The following is a 19,094-nucleotide window of genomic DNA, read 5'->3' on the forward strand; positions in this document are numbered from 1 at the left end:
GACGCAACTTTTCATCAAAGCAATGGATTAAAAAGCTTAATTTTACATTTTTACTAAAAGACTCAGTTTTGTAGTTTTGGCTTGAAACGACGATTTAGTGGATTTTGGCGAAAAAAAAAACTCTTTTTCGCTACAGCCAACCAACTAGCTGACAAAATCTTCTGGAATTCCGCTTTGCTCACGATTTTAATACAAAGATAAAGAAGAAATCTAGTGACCTTGAAATCACAATGATGGAGTGAAGGAAATAATTAAGAGAGAGTTTCCCAGTTTCGAGCTCGAGGATAAGCTCGCCACTACAAGAAAACAGCGGCATACTGAGGAAAAAAATCGTCGGTATATCGTCGGAATAACGCTATTCCGACGGCATACCGACGAAAAAAGTCCTCGGAAATAACTCCTCGGAAATTCATCTATCCTCGGAAATCCCTCGGAAATTTCCGACGGAATTCCGAGGAAACCCTATTTCCTCGGAATTTCCGAGGACCACAAGTTCGTCGGAAATTCCTCGGAATATTCCGAGAAAGATGTCGTCGGAATATTCCGAGGGATAAACTTCCTCGGAATATTTCCAAAATTAAAAAAAAAATTATAAATTTATTTTTTTTAAATTGAAATTCGAAAATATAAAATTAAAATTGAAATAGAAAACATATTTAAAATAAAAAATAATAATAAAATAGTTTTTATAAATAAAAAAATGTTTTATAAATACAAAATTAGTTTTAATAAATATGAAATCATCTTTTTATAAATACAAAATAGTTTTTATAAATACAAAAAATAATAAAATAGTGTTTATAAATCAAAAAATGTTTTATAAATAAAAAATTTGTTTTATAAATATAAATATTTCTATAGATATGAAATCATCTTTTTATAAATACAAAATAGTTTTTATAAATACAAAATTAATTTCAAAATATGAAATCATTTTTTTATAAATCCAAAAAACGAATTTATATACAAAGAACGGTTTGTATATTTAAAAATAGTTTTTATAAATACAAAAATAAAAAAAATAGTGTTTATAAATCAAAATTTTTTTTTATAAATACAAAATTAGTTTTAATAAATATAAATATTTTTATAAATATGAAATCATCTTTTATAAATCCAAAAATCGAATTTATATACAAAAAACTTTTTGTAAAATCGAATTTATATAGAAAAAACGTTTTGTAAATAAAAAAATAATGAACAATTTATAAAAAAAGTTCTAAATCAATTCAACACAACCAAATCACAATTCTAAACCTATTACACAACAAATCACAATCCTACCCAATCACCCTAACAAAAATCTATCAAAAACCTTCTAAAATCATCAAATCTACTTAAAAACCTAACAAATAGGACTTAAGAGAGTTGGATAGGGTCCTTACATGATTTGTAAGAGAATGGAAAGGATTCGCCGGAGAGATCGTCGCGAGAGAAGGTGGAGAACGCCGGAAGGAGAGAGAGATCGCCGGAGAGGAAGAAGAGAGAAATGGGGAAGAAGATGCGTTTCGAGTGTATAAAACCTTGGGTCCAACGGATATTTTCCGTCGGAATTCCCTCAGTATTTTCAATTTCAATTTTCGCGAAATATTTGGCGGCTTGTTTGCCCGGTTAAATGAAAATATTCCAAGGAAATTCCGACGGCCACTTAAATATCCGTCGGAATTTCCTCGGAATATTTTCATTAATTCGAGGAAAAAGAATATCCTGTGCATGTATTTCTATTAATATATATTGTTCCTCGGAATTTCCTCGGAATATTCCGAGGAAATACCGAGGAACTAGTGTTTGGGGTTTCAAAACATCAATTTTTTTTGCCGTATTTCATTTCTTATACAATTGTAATGCATACTATTGAATATTCTTTGTATAGATGAGCATAAACCATGAAATAACAAATTTCAAAACGAATTGTAAGTATTCCCTTTACCGTTCATTAAAGTGTATAAGTGTTTCTCTTATGTTGTGGGGATTTCGTTCATACAATCGGAAAAGTGTTTATTATAGGGTAATGAACAAATTTTTGACTTCATAATGAACGTAAGACACTTAATAAGGCTTATATAGGTGTTATTCAAACCGCAAAACGTTGTTTTCAGTTTAAAAACCCTATTTCCTCGGAATTTCCTCGGAATATTCCGAGAGAATTCCGAGGAAACCCTTCTCTTCCTCGGAATTCCGTCGAAATATTCCGAGGAAATTCCGAGGAACTAGTGTTTGGGGTTTCAAAACGTCAATTTTTTTTTAAACGGATCGATCGATGGATATATGTCCAAAAACGCATCGATCGATCACTAAGATGGACCAAAGCGTAACAATGTGATCGATCGATGAGATTATCCCATCGATCGATCGAGGATATCAAGTGTTCCTCTGAATTTCCTCGGAATATTCCGAGGAAATTCCGAGGAACTAGTGTTTGGGGTTTCAAAATCTCGAATGTTTTTTTATAAACGGATCGATCGATGGATTTATGTCCAAAAATGCATCGATCGATCACTAAGATGGACCAAAGCGTAACAATGTGATCGATCGATGGGTATATGTCCAAAAACGCATCGATCGATCACTAGTTCGTCGGAATTTCCTCGGAATTTTGTAAAATCCCTATAATATTTCCTCGGAATTCATCGGTTTTTTTCCGAGGAACACATTTTTCCTCGGAATTTCCTCAGAATATTCTGACGGATTGATATTTCCTCGGAATTCCGTCGGTATATTCCGAGGAAATTCCGAGGAAACCCAATTCCTCGGGAAATTCCGAGGATTTCATTTTCCGTAGGAATGTCCGTCAGAATACCGCTGTTTTCTTGTAGTGCGCTGCTCTCACCGAGGGGGGGTGTTGATAAGGTCAGGAGGTGTTACTCTCCTAAGAAGCTTAAGGAGAACAAGGCTGTTGCTGAAATCAATCAGTTGCGAGGATTGACTGTGTTGAAGAACAACATTGAAGTTGATGATACGAGCCGTTTGTGCTCGCGTAACTGGTGCCGTGATTACAGGTAAGAGTAGAGATAACTTGATTGCAAAGCTTCCTTTAACCCTAGTCTCTCTTGAGAATAAGGTTAATGTTGGAAGATGATTCTTTATTGATAACTAGATAGGTTTATATAGAGCTATACAAATCATAGCTCTAAGTGATAAAAATGGAAAACTTCTTAATATCTAAGAATAGGAAAAATACCAAATCTCTATTAATGTTTTAAGGAAAAATACTAGTTTCGAGTCTTCTTTCTCTTGTACGTGATACCATAATGTGTATCATTACTCCCCTCCTCGACAAGGAGCTTGTCCTCAAGCTCTATTTCTGGAAATGCTTCACATAACTTCTCTGCATCTTCCCATGTCGCATTCTCCGAATCTTCAGTCCATTTGACAAGAACTTGTCGAACACCTCCATGCATGCGAGCTCTCAGAAACATGATTGGTCTAGCCGGTAACACTCGTCCCTGAAAGACCGGTGGCAACACAGCCTCTGCCTCGGGTCAATCTCCTTTGTGCGCTTTCAGCAGTGAGATGTGGAAAACATCATGAATCTGAGACCCATCCGGAAGACGGAGACGATAGGAAACTGTTCCCACACGAGCTAGTATTTCAAATGGTCCATAAAACTTGGGAGATAGTTTTGTGAACGCCCTCCTTGCGACGGTTAGCTGTCGGTCCGGATGTAACTTCAACCAAACCCAGTCTCCTATATTGAATTCCGATGCACGATGATGTTTATCGTATATTGCTTTCATTTTGTTCTGAGCTTCCATCAACCGTTCCCTTGCCACTGCTAAAAACTCATCTCTTCTCTCCAATTCAACATCAACAGCTTCAACTTTGGAACTCCCTGTAGTATAGTCTAAAAGACGAGGTGGTTCTCTCCCGTAAACCATTCTAAATGGCGTATCTTTGAGGCTAGTACGGTAGGATGTGTTGTAGCAATACTTAATCCAAGGAAGCCAAGTAAGCCATTTACGTGGCTCATCCCCTGTAACACACCTAAGATATATCTCCAATGTCCTATTAACCACCTCTGTTTGTCCATCAGACTGCGGTCGGTAGGCAGTCGTTAAACACAGGTTAGTACCCATAAGCCTGAATAATTCACGCCAAAAAATTCTTCGAAAGACCTTGTCTCTGTCTGAGACAATTGTTTCTGGAATTCCATGCAATCTTACAATGTCTCGGAAGAACGCTTGGGCTACAGAAACAGCAGTATAAGGGTGGCTTAAGGCTATGAAGTGCGCGTACTTAGAGAAGCGATCGACAACCACCAGAATCACTGTCTTTCCCGAAACTTTGGGTAAGGCTTCAACAAAATCCATAGAGATGTCAGCCCATATCTTTGTTGGAATCGCCAGAGGTTGCATCAATCCTGCTGGCTGGAGTGTTTCCCATTTATTCTTCTGACAAATCTGACATGTACTCACAAACTCTTGAATACTCTTTTTCCATCCTTTCCAATAAAAATCCTTGCGAATTCGTTCCATAGTTTTCTGGACACCTTCATGGCCAAAGTTATGAAAACCAGTCATTACTTCTTGAACCAATTCTGAACTGGAATCCAAATAAACAACTCCTTTACGAAAGATAAGACCATCCTTCGCTTCCCATAGTTCTGATTCTTCTCCACGAATGATTCTATCTCTGAGTTCTCCAAGTTTCTCGTTGGTCCTAATCTCTTGGTGGATTCTGGACAGATAACCGCTTGTAGAGCTTTGTAGGGCATGAAGTTCACTAACCTCTTCTCGTCCATTGTCATCACGTCTAGATAGAGCATCAGCGACCTTATTGGTCATCCCAGAACGAAACTCGACTGAAAAATCAAAACCGAGGAGTTTACTAATCCAATGAACTTGTGGAGATGTCGAGAGCCGCTGTTCCAATAAATACTTAAGACTGTAGTGATCTGTTCGTATGAGGAACCGGCGGCCCCACAAATATGGTATCCAGTGGAGCACTGCCTTTGCCAACCCAATTAATTCTCTCTCATATGCTGCGAGCTTGACGTGACGAGCTGCTAACGTTCTGCTAAAAAATGCAATAGGATGTCCTTCCTGCTGCAGAACTGCTACAATACCGCTTCCGGAAGCATCACATTCGACAACAAATTCTTTAGTGAAAACTGGTAATGCTAATACTGGAGATTGGGACAAAGACTTTTTTAAAGCGAGAAAAGCCTCCGTTGCAGTCTCGTTCCAACTGAACCCTGCCTTTTTTAAGAGTTGAGTCAATGGAGCAGCTATGATGCCATAACCTTGGATGAATTTATGGTAATAACCTGACAGGCCCAAAAATCCTCTCAATACTCTAAACCCTAAAACATCAACCCTAAACCCTAAACCCTAAACTTCAACTCTAAAACCTAAACCCTAAACCCTAAAAAGTAAACTCTAAATCCTAAACCCTAAAAAATTAACCCTAAACCCTAAAATATCAACTCTAAACCCTAAACCCTAAACCTTCAACTCTAAACCCTAAACCCCTAAGCCTTCAAATCTAAACCCTAAACCCTAAAACCCTAGAGTTGATGTTTTAGGGTTTAGATTTAAAAATTTAGGGTTTTAGGGTTTAGGGTTTACGTTTAGGGTTTAGATTTGAAGGTTTAGGGTTCAAATTTCAGAAAATATAGGGTTTAGGGTTTACGTTTAGGGTTTAGAGTTGATGTTTTAGGGTTTAGATTTGAAGGTTTAGGGTTTAGAGTTGATGTTTCGGGGTTTAGGGTTTAGAGTTGATGTTTCATGGTTTAGAGTTTAGAGTTGATGATTTATCGTTTAAAGTTGATGTTTTAAGTTTAGGGTTTCGAGTTGATGTTTCATGGTTTAGGGTTTAGAGTTGATGATTTAGGGTTTAGAGTTGATGTTTTAAATTTAGATTAGTTAACCATATTTTTTTTTGTCAAAGTTAATCAAAAGGTTATAAATGTCTTTTACCCTTCATTTAAGATGAGAGTAAAAGTGGTTAGTATAAACATGAAAAGTGGTACTTTGAAAATGGTAAATTTGGCAATTTCCCTTAATTCAATAGTAAAGGTTGTTAAAATATTAATTTTATTTAGAGAGGAATCTCATTTAAAATACAATGGAGGTGCTCTTATGTCCTAGAAATTGTTTTTTTTTGTTGAAATATTATGGTACACTTGATTAAGTTTGATTTATGATCGTAACTCAAAAATGTTACCAATCATGCATTAACTTTACTTTTTTGATTTTAAGTTTGATTTAACATGTATTGTAGTTGATGTACCATTTTGATTTAGGAGGTGTATTCAACTGAGAGTTTTAGGTGATTTGTATCAAAATGACAAATCCACTGTTATTCAAACATGAATTTTAAAAACTAATTTAAAATCAACTGTTATTGAAGTTAACATTTCGTAGAGTACTCTAAAATCTACTCTTACTGAAAATATTTTAAGTTGTGAAGGTTTAAAGCTTTCAGGTGATTTTACGGAGTTTGGGTAGAGTTTCTTAGTTAAAAATATTAAAACCCAAATCCCGTAGTTTTAAGTTATATTCTAGAGTGATTTAACATAAATCTCCTAAATCTCTTCAACTTATTAAAATCATCTAAAACTCTATTAAAAGTCAAATCATTTCAAATGTTATGTTGAATACACCCCCTTAGATCCTTTGTAAAATTAGTAAATCAAAATTTAAACCAACATCAACCAAATTTCCATGTATTAGAAGTTGATTTACAAATTTAATTGATTTTTCTGTCTAAAAAATAAAACATAAGAAAATAGTGATTTTTGAAAACTTGTGTGTGCCAAGTTTTGTCCACCTAATTTTGTGCTAGTCAAAGATTTTTATAATCTTTCTTGTTTCTATTTTTTTGAATTATTCAAAGTCAAAATTTAACTAATTATTATGCAAAATCTTAAGCTTTAATTTTATTTAATAATTCAAAAACTCCAATTACAAAATTATATATATATATATATAAGACCCTAAGTTATTGTGGATCACGTCACTTTTTTTTTTTTTTTTTTTTGGAACCCTAAGTTATTGTGGATCACGTCACTTTCAAAACCTAAAAACTTAAGGTATGTTTTCTTCTGTCTTCTTCTTTTGCTTGCAAAAGTTATTTTCATTTTTTACTTGCAAAAACTAATATGCTTAACGTTTGTTTTCTATTTTTTTCTTCCTTTTAATTCCACAAAATAGTTTTTTTCTTGAAGAAACCAATAAGCTTATGTTCAGTTTTTCTGTCTTCTTCTTTATGTGAAAATTTTATTTTCATTTTTTACTTGCATTAGCTTTATCGATTGTTTAAAATAAAAGAGTACTTTTTTATGTTTACTAATTTTTGTTTATTTTTTTGGATGAAGATGTCTAATAATAAAAATGTTGATGATGCTGGTGCTGGTGCTGATGACGGCTGTGGAACTTATAATTAATATGTCAAAATTTTAACTTATATGAAATAGTATTTTAATAATTTTAACATGACTATAGAAACAAAACAAATTATATGGGAAGATGAGCATGTTGGGATATTCTTGGAGCTTCTCGATATCGAGTTGGCTAAAATTAGATACAGACAAAAGTTACCGAAAGAAGTAGGGAGATAACGTATTTGTAAAGAGTTTTTGGAGAAAATTGATATACATCTTTCTTGGGAGCCTTTCAAAAGCAAATACAATATATTGAGAAATATGTATGGATTGTATAAATGGCTCAAGTATTTTACTGGAGTTTTAGCAGATAACAATACCGATTTGATTGAGATGGATTCAGAATGGTGAGACGATCACAAAAAGGTACATTATTGTATATAATTGATATTTAAAAAATCAAGTAACAAATCTGGTTACTGATATTTACGTTATATTCGTTGTCTTTGTGTTGTGCAGGAAATTCAATATGCAAAAAAGATCCGTGAAACATTTTTAAATGTTTTAATTGTTTTATTTGTTTTTAATAAATATATCACTATTTATATGTATATATATTCATTTATTCTATTAAGAAATTCATATTGCAACTTATATATCAAAAAAGTTACCAGCCAGTATTTTTTAAAAGGGATAACTCTTATTTTTACTGCAAACTTATTACATAAACTTACAGTATATATCACATAATTTTTACTGTAAGTTACATCAAATTACAAATCATACTGTAACTCAGCTTTAATATTACATGTCACTTGTCGGAGCCTTATGTTATACTATGTTGCATTAAATTGACAGAAAAGTTGTTGGCAGAAAGAAAAGGAGATTTAGAGAATCATTCTTCTATTATACACTGATTGGTTTTATCATTTTATCATTCGTAGCTTTCTGTTTGAAATGTTGTCTTAGTTCCCATTCATTTGATGATCCTTTATTACAGTGGACCATTTTGTTAGTTACAGTGGACCATTTTGCATGTTCCTCGTGCTGAAAATCAAAGTTTGAGTCGGTTACTGATGTATCAGAACTGACGTGGTAATGTATTTATTATAGAAATGAGAGAATAGTCTTTTCTTTTTACTGTCACACGCGGCTATAAATTTTAACTGCAGAAATGTCCTATAAATTAGGTGGCAATTTGCCTGATCTCTACAACTCAACTCAAAAGCAAACAAATTAAAAAACTCAAAAGCAAACAAACCCTAAACACAAATATTAATCACAATGATGTCATCATTCCCATTGGTCTCCTTTCTCATCACTCTCATGTTGGCTGCAGCTGTATGCACCCAGGGACACGAACATGTGCTGGACACGGCCGAAAATCCAGTTCTAACGACTGCACAATACCTGATCCTACCGTACTCCCCGAGGAGTAACGGAGGTGGTCTCCTTCCAGTCCCCGTTAAACTACTTCCCCTTTGTCCACTTGGCATCAGCCAATCCTCGGTTACAGCCTTACCAGGCCTACCGGTTGGCTTCTCATATCCATACCCGCTCATGGACACCTATGTTAACGAAGGGCAAGCTGTAAATATCGAGTTTAGGTCGGAAGCATGGCCGGGCTGCGAAGAGTTTTCCAAGTACTGGGAAGTAGATGAATCCTCATCGGCTTTAGAGGAGCCTGCTATTCTGACCGGTGGTAAGAAGCGGGAACGAAACAGCTGGTTTAGAATTGAGAGAGAAGAAAAATTTGTAGGAGGAAATGCTTACAAATTGACCACCTTAGCCGGGACCATTGGAACCGTCCCAGGGCCTTGGGAAAATGCACCACAACTAGTTCTCACCAATGATACTGCTAAGACCTTCCTCGTCAAATTCCACAAAGTACATGGTGATACTACATCTACTTCACGTCTGGAGAAGTTAGGTCTAAGGATGTTCCCATTCTACTAGTCAACAAGCTAAGAATCATGTAATGTAAAGCCTGGCCTAAAGTAATGGGTTGAGATAATACCCTCATGCGCATGTACCTGAATTCCATAAATAAAACAAAACTATGTTTGTCAAAAACGACACAACTTTTCATCAAAGCAATGGATTAAAAAGCTTAATTTTACATTTTTACTAAAAGACTCAGTTTTGTAGTTTTGGCTTGAAACAACGATTTCGTGGATTTTGGCGAAAAAAAAAACTCTTTTTCGCTACAGCCAACCAACTAGCTGACAAAATCTTCTGGAATTCCGCTTTGCTCACGATTTTAATACAAAGATAAGAAGAAATCATAGTGACCTTGAAATCACAATGATGGAGTGAAGGAAATAATTAAGAGAGAGTTTCCCAGTTTCGAGGTCGAGGATAAGCTCGCTGCTCTCACCGAGGGGGGGTGTTGATAAGGTCAGGAGGTGTTACTCTCCTAAGAAGCTTAAGGAGAACAAGGCTGTTGCTGAAATCAATCAGTTGCGAGGATTGACTGTGTTGAAGAATAACATTGAAGTTGATGATACGAGCCGTTTGTGCTCACGTAACTGGTGCCGTGATTACAGGTAAGAGTAGAGATAGCTTGATTGCAAAGCTTCCTTTAACCCTAGTCTCTCTTGAGAATAAGGTTAATGCTGGAAGATGATTCTTTATTGATAACTAGATAGGTTTATATAGAGCTATACAAATCATAGCTCTAAGTAATAAAAATGGAAAACTTCTTAATATCTAAGAATAGGAAAAATACCAAATCTCTATTAATGTTTTAAGGAAAAATACTAGTTTCGAGTCTTCTTTCTCTTGTACGTGATACCATAATGTGTATCATTACTCCCCTCCTCGACAAGGAGCTTGTCCTCAAGCTCTATTTCTGGAAATGCTTCACATAACTTCTCTGCATCTTCCCATGTCGCATTCTCCGAATCTTCAGTCCATTTGACAAGAACTTGTCGAACACCTCCATGCATGCGAGCTCTCAGAAACTTGATTGGTCTAGCCGGTAACACTCGTCCCTGAAAGACCGGTGGCAACACAGTCTCTGCCTCGGGTCGATCTCCTTTGTGCGCTTTCAGCAGTGAGATGTGGAAAACATCATGAATCTGAGACCCATCCGGAAGACGGAGACGATAGGAAACTGTTCCCATACGAGCTAGTACTTCAAATGGTCCATAAAACTTGGGAGATAGTTTTGTGAACGCCCTCCTTGCGACGGTAAGCTGTCGGTACGGATGTAACTTCAACCAAACCCAGTCTCCTATATTGAATTCCGATGAACGATGATGTTTATCGTATATTGCTTTCATTCTGTTCTGAGCTTCCATCAACTGTTCCCTTGCCACTGCTAAAAACTCATCTCTTCTCTCCAATTCAACATCAACAGCTTCAACTTTGGAACTCTCTGTAGTATAGTCTAAAAGACGAGGTGGTTCTCTCCCGTAAACCATTCTAAATGGCGTATCTTTGAGGCTAGTATGGTAGGATGTGTTGTAGCAATACTCAATCCAAGGAAGCTAAGTAAGCCATTTACGTGGCTCATCCCATGTAACACACCTAAGATACATCTCCAGTGTCCTATTAACCACCTCTTTTTGTCCATCAGACTGCGGTCGGTAGGCAGTCGTTAAACACAGGTTGGTACCCATAAGCCTGAATAATTCACGCCAAAAAATTCTTCGAAAGACCTTATCTCTGTCTGAGACAATTGTTTCTGGAATTCCATGCAATCTTACAATGTCTCGGAAGAACGCTTGGGCTACAGAAACAGCAGTATAAGGGTGGCTTAAGGCTATGAAGTGCGCGTACTTAGAGAAGCGATCAAACACCACCAGAATCACTGTCTTTCCCGAAACTTTGGGTAAGGCTTCAACAAAATCCATAGGGATGTCAGCCCATATATTTGTTGGAATCGCCAGAGGTTGCATCAATCCTGCTGGCTGGAGTGTTTCCCATTTATTCTTCTGACAAATCTGACATGTACTCACAAACTCTTGAATACTCTTTTTCCATCCTTTCCAATAAAAATCCTTGCGAATTCGTTCCATAGTTTTCTGGACACCTTCATGGCCAAAGTTATGAAAACCAGTCATTACTTCTTGAACCAATTCTGAACTGGAATCCAAATAAACAACTCCTTTACGAAAGATAAGACCATCCTTCGCTTCCCATAGTTCTGATTCTTCTCCACGAATGATTCTATCTCTGAGTTCTCCAAGTTTCTCGTTGGTCTTAATCTCTTGGTGGATTCGGGACAGAATACCGCTTGTAGAGCTTTGTAGGGCATTAAGTTCACTAACCTCTTCTGGTCCATTGTCATCACGTCTAGATAGAGCATCAGCGACCTTATTGGTCATCCCAGAACGAAACTCGACTGAAAAATCAAAACCGAGGAGTTTACTAATCCAATGAACTTGTGGAGATGTCGAGAGCCGCTGTTCCAATAAATACTTAAGACTGTAGTGATCTGTTCGTATAAGGAACCGGCGGCCCCACAAATATGGTCTCCAGTGGAGCACTGCCTTTGCCAACCCAATTAATTCTCTCTCATATGCTGCGAGCTTGACGTGACGAGCTGCTAACGTTCTACTAAACAATGCAATAGGATGTCCTTCCTGCTGCAGAACTGCTACAATACCGCTTCCGGAAGCATCACATTCGACAACAAACACTACAAGAAAGAAGGTTTTTTCTGACCGAACTTTTTTTGGTCGGAAATTTCCGACAGATTTCCAACAGAAATCTGATTTGGTCAGAACTTTCCGACGGCTACAAAGTCGACAGAAAACGGTCCGAAATTTCTGACCGTTTTCCGACGACAATAATTTAAAATATTATCCGTCCGAAATCTATCGGAAATCTGTCGGAAATTTCCGACTGAACACAGTCGTCGGACATCGGTCAGAAATTTCCAACGGATTTCTAACCAAAATTCGAACGTTTTTATAGCCGTTGGAAATCGGTCAGAAACGGTCAAAAGTCCGTCAGAAATTTGTCTTTAAATATCAGAACGCCCGTCCTGGCTCATTCACAAATTCAACTATAAAAAACAATTCTCTACAATACAAAATGTCTTCCTCAAATCATAATGAATATTTTAGGTCTTGGATGGATCACAATCATCAAGATCCATCAACAATTCATGTCATTTGCCTCAAACCAGCCGAGGACTTTGGAAACGGGTAAGATGTATTGTCCTTGTCCAATTTGTCAAAATCGTAGATTTGGTACAGTTAGTGGTGTATGGAAGCACTTATATAATAGAGGATTTATGGCGGGTTATAAAGTTTGGTATTCGCATGGTGAAACTGATTCTATGGTGAATTTCGGTAGTGCTAGTGAAGAAAATAACATGGGGGGGGGGGGTGGTTAGGAGAACAACAAGGTGGCTTAGATGAACATATAGGAACTGTTCAAATGGTTGAAGATAGGTATAGAGTAGATGAACCAAACTTTGAAGCGCAGAAATTTTATGATATGTTAGATGCAGCAAAACAGCCGTTATATGATGGTTGTAGAGATGGTATTTCACCTCTTTCAGCTGCAACAAGGATGATGTCTATTAAAACAGATTATAACTTAAGCGAAGATTGTGTTGATGCGATAGCTGGTTTTGTGAAAGATATATTGCCGGAAGATAACCTTTCACCAGCTACCGATTATGAGATACAAAAGTTAGTTTTAGGGTTGGGTTTCCCCTATCAAATGATAGATGTTTGCATCGACAACTGTATGCTATACTGGAGAAGGGATGTTGATCGTACTAGTTGTCGATTTTGTCACAAACCACGGTTTCAAAAAACAAGTCGAAAGACTAAAATCCCGTATAAGAGAATGTGGTACTTGCCAATAACAGACCGACTAAAGAGGTTATACCAATTCAAACATACCGCCGAGGCTATGAGATGGCATGGTGAACACAACAGCAACGGAGAAATTGCTCATCCATCAGACGCAAAAGTCTGGCAACATTTTCAGTCAGTGTATCCTAGTTTTGCATCTGAGAGAAGAAATGTTTACCTTGGATTAAGTACGGATGGATTCAACCCGTTCGGAAGCCATGGGAGACAATATTCTCTTTGGCCAGTTATTGTAACACCATACAATTTACCTCCATCATTGTGCATGAAACGAGAGTTTCTCTTTCTCACAATTCTAGTTCCTGGTCCTGCGCATCCTAAAAGATCCCTTGATGTCTATTTGCAACCATTGATTCATGAGTTGAAAATGCTATGGGCCGAAGAAGTTGAAGTGTATGATATATCTGCTAGGCAGAATTTTATAATGCGTGCAGTGCTTATGTGGACCATAAGTGACTTTCCCGCATACGGAATGTTATCTGGATGGACAACACATGGAAGATTAGCGTGTCCCTACTGTCAAGATAACACAGATGCGTTTCAACTGAAGAATGGAAGGAATACATGTTGGTTTGATTGTCATAGACGATATCTACCCCATGACCATCCGTATCGAAAAAGCACTACTTTGTTTACTAAGAACAAAAAGGTGTTTGATGGTCTGCCACCAGAAATAGATTGAAAATCTATCCTGACTCAACTCAGAGATTTTGGTGTGGAATCGACAGCTAAATGTGGGGGAAATGGGCATGATCCAGTTTATGGATATGGCGAAAATCACAACTGGCACAAGAAAAGTATTTTTTGGAAGTTGTCGTATTGGGAGAACCATCTACTTAGGCATAATTTAGATGTCATGCATATAGAGAGAAGAATATCTTTGACAACATCATGAATACCATTCTCAATGTCAAGGGAAAGACGAAAGACAACCTGAAGTCCAGATTAGACTTGCCAGATATATGTGCCCGGGAATCTCTCCACGTGGATGGGAGAGGAAAACTTCCAATGCCTATTGAGGATAGGTTACTGAACGAGTTGTTGGTGGCACCAGGACGAGAGTTGCTTCCTAAGCTGAGCCCAAATGGAGAACCAAATACTAGCTGGTAAATTTTTAATTCTTCATCTAATCATTTCTATTTTGCTATGTGCTTATGTATTCATTGTTATAGGTTTAGGCGAAGCAATCGCAATGCAATTCGCAAGTCGATTTTGAAGTGCTTTCACAGTCTCCTTGAGTTGCCTTATCCGACGTATGCACATGTTCCATTAGAAATTCAGAAGATGTGGCTCCGTTCATTTGCGGTAATGTCTTTTTGTAATGTAAATGTCGGCTTGGTTACAGATTAATTTCGACTTATGCATATGTTTGTTGTGTTTGCATGTTCATTGCAGCAAGATTGGAACTGGGACCCTGCTTTCACCAATGATGTGCGGACAGCCTTTAATTTGCAGGCTAGAAAGCAGTACACGAGCAACGTGACTGAGTGGAAGAAAAAGTGGAGGCTGAAGAAGGATAAACCCATATGTCTGAATCAAGATGTGTGGGACGGGTTTAAAGCCTATTGGCAGCTCGATGCTACTGCACATATTGCAGCTACCAATTCTGGTAATAGAAGAAGCAAGCGTGGTGGAAAAGGTGAAGCAGTACACAATGGTGGTGCTAAGACACGGGAGGAACGTGAGATAGAAATGGTAAGCGGTATCTTATTTTTTTCAATTTTATTAATTTCATCATATACATTGAACTGATACTCTTATATCATTTGTGTGTTTATTGGAAGACTGCTGAAAGGGGTGGTGTGCCACCAGATTGGTTAGAATTGATGAGGGATATGCACACCAATAAACAAACCGGTGAGGTGCAAGATCCTGTTGCGAGAGAGCTGTTGGCAGCTCTGAGTAAGCTGAAGGAGGACAAAGAAGCACAACTTCAGCAGTCTCAGTTGTCTGCGAATGATGGATCTACAGCTTCTAACATGCTGTTCCGCGAAGAGATCAACCAACTGGTTCTCAAGGTATGTCTACTTTATGTGGTCAGTTGTTATTTTTTTTTTCTCCAGCCAATAACTTAGAATTTTAGGATTCGTTCTCAAGCTTCTAATATAGGTTTGGTTTCACTTCGGTAGAACTGTCAGTTTGAATTCAGTTAAGGGTTGTGTGACTTTGTATATAGAAAAACAGAAACCGAGCCAGTTTATTTCTTCTTCAGTTAGATTTTGGATCGGTTACTTCAAATCCAGCTGCTTGAATGTTAACATGTTATATTTATAGTTCTTATAAAATTTTAAAATCTTTCTACTCTTCTTTTGTAGAATGTTCCTATTAAGAAGGGTCGTCGGTATGGTATCGGTCGTACCTCTGAAGCTATCTCAACCTCATCATCTCAGCTCTCTGTTTCTTCCTCGAGTATTGTTCAGTACATGGAGCGGATGAAGACGGAGCTTGATGAAGAGCGGACAAAACGTCAAGCTATTGAGGAACAGCTTCGTCGTGTGACCGTTTTCATTTCCAACCTTTGCCCCGAGCAGTTCTCTGCAACTCAAACCCAGACGGACTCTGCAACCCAAAGCCCCGACGATCGATGTTTCTAGTAAGGAACTTTGGTTTTTTTTTTTACTTGCTTGAACTTTGCCAACCGTTTTGGTATGTTTTTTTTTACTTGTTTTGGTGTGATTAATCATTTTGGTATGTTTGTACAATCTATGACCATGTAAATTAATTACTTTATCGATGTATGCTAGTTTAACTTTGCAAATTTTTTTTAAAAAATTCGACTTTTAAAATTCCCAATCGAACTACCATTTCAATATTTTATATTTCCAACCGAAATAAGCGTTTCTGACCGATGAACCTGTCAGAAATATCCGACCGAACTACCCGTCAAAACTTTCTGACCGTACTTTCCGTCAAATGTTTCTGACCGTAGATTCCGTCAAAACTTTCCGACCGCGATTTCCGTCAATTTTTTCTGACCGAAACACCCGTCAAAAGTTTCCGACCGCTACTACGGTCAGAAGTTTCTGACCGATATTTCTTACGGACATTCCGACGGAAATTTCCGACCGTAATAATTCGTCGGTTTTCGGTCAGACATATCTGACCGTTTCTGACCGCTAAAAAAATTCTGACCATATAGATCTGACGGTCAGATCCGTCGGAAATCCGTCAGAGCAGGCCATTTCCGACCGTTTTCCAATGGATATGACGGTCAGAAATTACTGATTTTCTTGTAGTGAAATTCTTTAGTGAAATCTGGTAATGCTAATACTGAAGATTGGGACAAAGACTTTTTTAAAGCGAGAAAAGCCTCCGTTGCAGTCTCGTTCCAACTGAACCCTGCCTTCTTTAAGAGTTGAGTCAATGGAGCAGCTATGATGCCATAACCTTGGATGAATTTACGGTAATAACCTGACAGGCCCAAAAATCCTCTCAATGAACGGATTGTCGCCGGTTGGGGCCACTGTGTAATCGCCTCAATTTTTCTGATCAACTTGGACACCTTCATGCGAAATAACATGTCCAAGATAACCTACCTCTTGCTTCCCGAAAGAACACTTAATCCTTTTTATTAGCAACTGATGTTCTTGTAACACCTGTAACACATACTCCACATGCCGTACATGATCTGCCCATGTCTTGCTATAGATCAAAATATCGTCAAAAAATACCAACACAAACTTTCGAAGCACATTTGTAAACACCGAATTCATCAAGCTATGAAAGGTTGATGGGGCGTTCACCAGGCCAAACGGCATTACCAAAAATTCATAATGACCATGATGTATGCGGAATGCCGTTTTCTCAATGTCTTCTTCACACATGCGAATTTGATGGTAGCCTGAGGTTAAATCGAGTTTTGTAAAAAAACGAGCTCCATGTAACTCATCAAGCAACTCGTCGACGACAGGGATTGGGAACTTGTCTTTCACCGTGATCTTGTTAAGGTATCGATAATCAATGCAAAAAAGCCAAGTATGGTCTGCTTTTCGCACAAGTAACACTGGTGAAGAGAACGGAGAACTACTTGGTCGAATCACCCCGTTGCGAAGCATCTCAGTGCACTGTTTCTCTATTTCATCTTTAAGGAGGTGTGGGTAACGGTATGGACGTACCGCGACCGGATCCGATCCTTGAAGCAAACGGATCCTGTGATCGCAATCCCGCTTTGGTGGCAGACCAACGGGTTTCGCAAACACTGAACTGAATTTCTGGAGTACCTTGTCTAGCAAGTTGGACGTGGGTACCGGATCTAGAGCCCAGATGCTCTGCTTCGGTGTCAGTAATAGGCGTTGTAAATTAGTTCCTCGCGTCGTAAACACTTATTCTTCATCGGAGAACCAATGTTCCAAAGCCTCTGAATGACAATCCAATGCGTGAAGAGATACATTTGCCTTATCACGTGCTTCCGCTTCTCCGTGCCATATCACTTGTGTGGAGCCATGGCTGAACTCGACAGTTTTATTCGGTCCATCCCATATCACTCTCCCCAATGCATTCAACCATCTGATCCCAAGAACCACATCGAAACCTTTCAAAGGAATCGCAAAGCAGTCAGATTTGAATTGGTGTCCTTGCACTGTCATTGACAAGCCTTGGCAAAACCCATCGATTGGACATTGCCCTCCGTTGGGAAGAGCTACGAACCAGCCGGGTTTCTTGTGTATCGGGATGCCCAGCTCCTCTACCAAACTGCTCTTGATTAAGTTGTGAGTGCTCCCTGTATCAAGTAATACCCAACCTCTTCCTGTCACTATATCAGCTTGTACTTGGAAGGTTCGCTCGTTTTGTTCCCCGTTCATGGCATTCAAGGAGATTTCTAACTCGTCTTCCTCAATCCACTCATCATCTTGATTGTCTCCCTCCATGACTGGCATAATATAAAAGAGAACCAGAGTACAAGTATGGTTGGGTGTGTATAAATCATCGCAATTGAAACAAAGCCCTTTTGCTCTTCTATCCGCCATCTCTGCTGGTGTTAGTTTTTTCCAGAATTTCTTCTGGACTGTTTGTTTTTGTGGTCCTGGTTTTGTAACTTTAACTTCTGATCCCCGACTCTCTTGTCGACTTGATACGCCAATTGTTTTAGTGATAGGCGCTAGATGACCTCCAAACGTCCTGGTTCATTTGTCACTATCAATTTTGTACTCGTTATCTCGAGAAAATTCCATGGCTTCGAAAATCGTCTCTGGTCTAAAATACTCCACTTCTTTTCTCAAGTTATCGGTCAAACCGGCACAGAACTGCCACAACTATTGATCACCCGAGAGTCTTGTTTGTCGGCTTAGGCATTCTTCAAACTGACTGCAGTACTCATCCACTGTTCCCGTGTGTCTAAGATTTGACAATTCTCCCACTGGGTTTACTGCATATGCCTTTCCAAATTGACTTTTGCAGATCCTTTTAAACTCCCCCCATCCAAGCTTATGTGTTACCAATCGTCGCAAGTTGATGTTCCAGTGGCATGCTTGTCCCGTTAAAACGAAAGTTGCTTGTCTAACTTTCGCATCATCACTGGATATTCTTTGGTCTGCAAAGAAGTCATCACACTTTTGTAACCACTCCATAGCATCGGTTGTACCATCATATGGTGGAAACTCTATTTTGGCTGCTTTCACACATCTTCTTTCTTAATTGTTGCTTCTGTCCTCCTGGGTTTCGTAATACCCTCTCTCCATCAATCCTTCCGAGTTTTGATAATCTCCAGAATTTGGATGCGAGTCGTGTGGTGCCGCTCCAATTGGTCTTACATTCCAGTCTCCTCCTCCATCTGTTCTCCTATGCCCTCGTTCTCTTCTTACAGCTCGGTTTGGCCACGGTCCCCCGGAGAACCCATAAGTGGGCTCGTTTGCCAAGCCACAACTCCTCACCGGAATGTCTTTCTCAGCCTTGGATGGTGTAGAACTCGTAGCAGCTCTGGTATCGAATGATATCGC

General features: G+C 38.3%; 1 protein-coding gene across 1 annotated transcript; it reads left to right on the plus strand.

The window, feature by feature from the left end:
* Positions 1-8,524: 8,524 nt before the first annotated feature.
* Positions 8,525-9,397, plus strand: LOC106416764 (kunitz trypsin inhibitor 2). The gene has a single exon (XM_013857673.3). The coding sequence runs from the start codon at positions 8,609-8,611 to the stop codon at positions 9,278-9,280; it is 672 nt and encodes a 223-aa protein (XP_013713127.1). The 5' UTR covers positions 8,525-8,608; the 3' UTR covers positions 9,281-9,397.
* The last annotated feature ends 9,697 nt before the right edge of the window (positions 9,398-19,094 follow it).

Source organism: Brassica napus, chromosome C2 (assembly GCF_020379485.1).
Source record: "Brassica napus cultivar Da-Ae chromosome C2, Da-Ae, whole genome shotgun sequence".
Taxonomy (NCBI): domain Eukaryota; kingdom Viridiplantae; phylum Streptophyta; class Magnoliopsida; order Brassicales; family Brassicaceae; genus Brassica; species Brassica napus.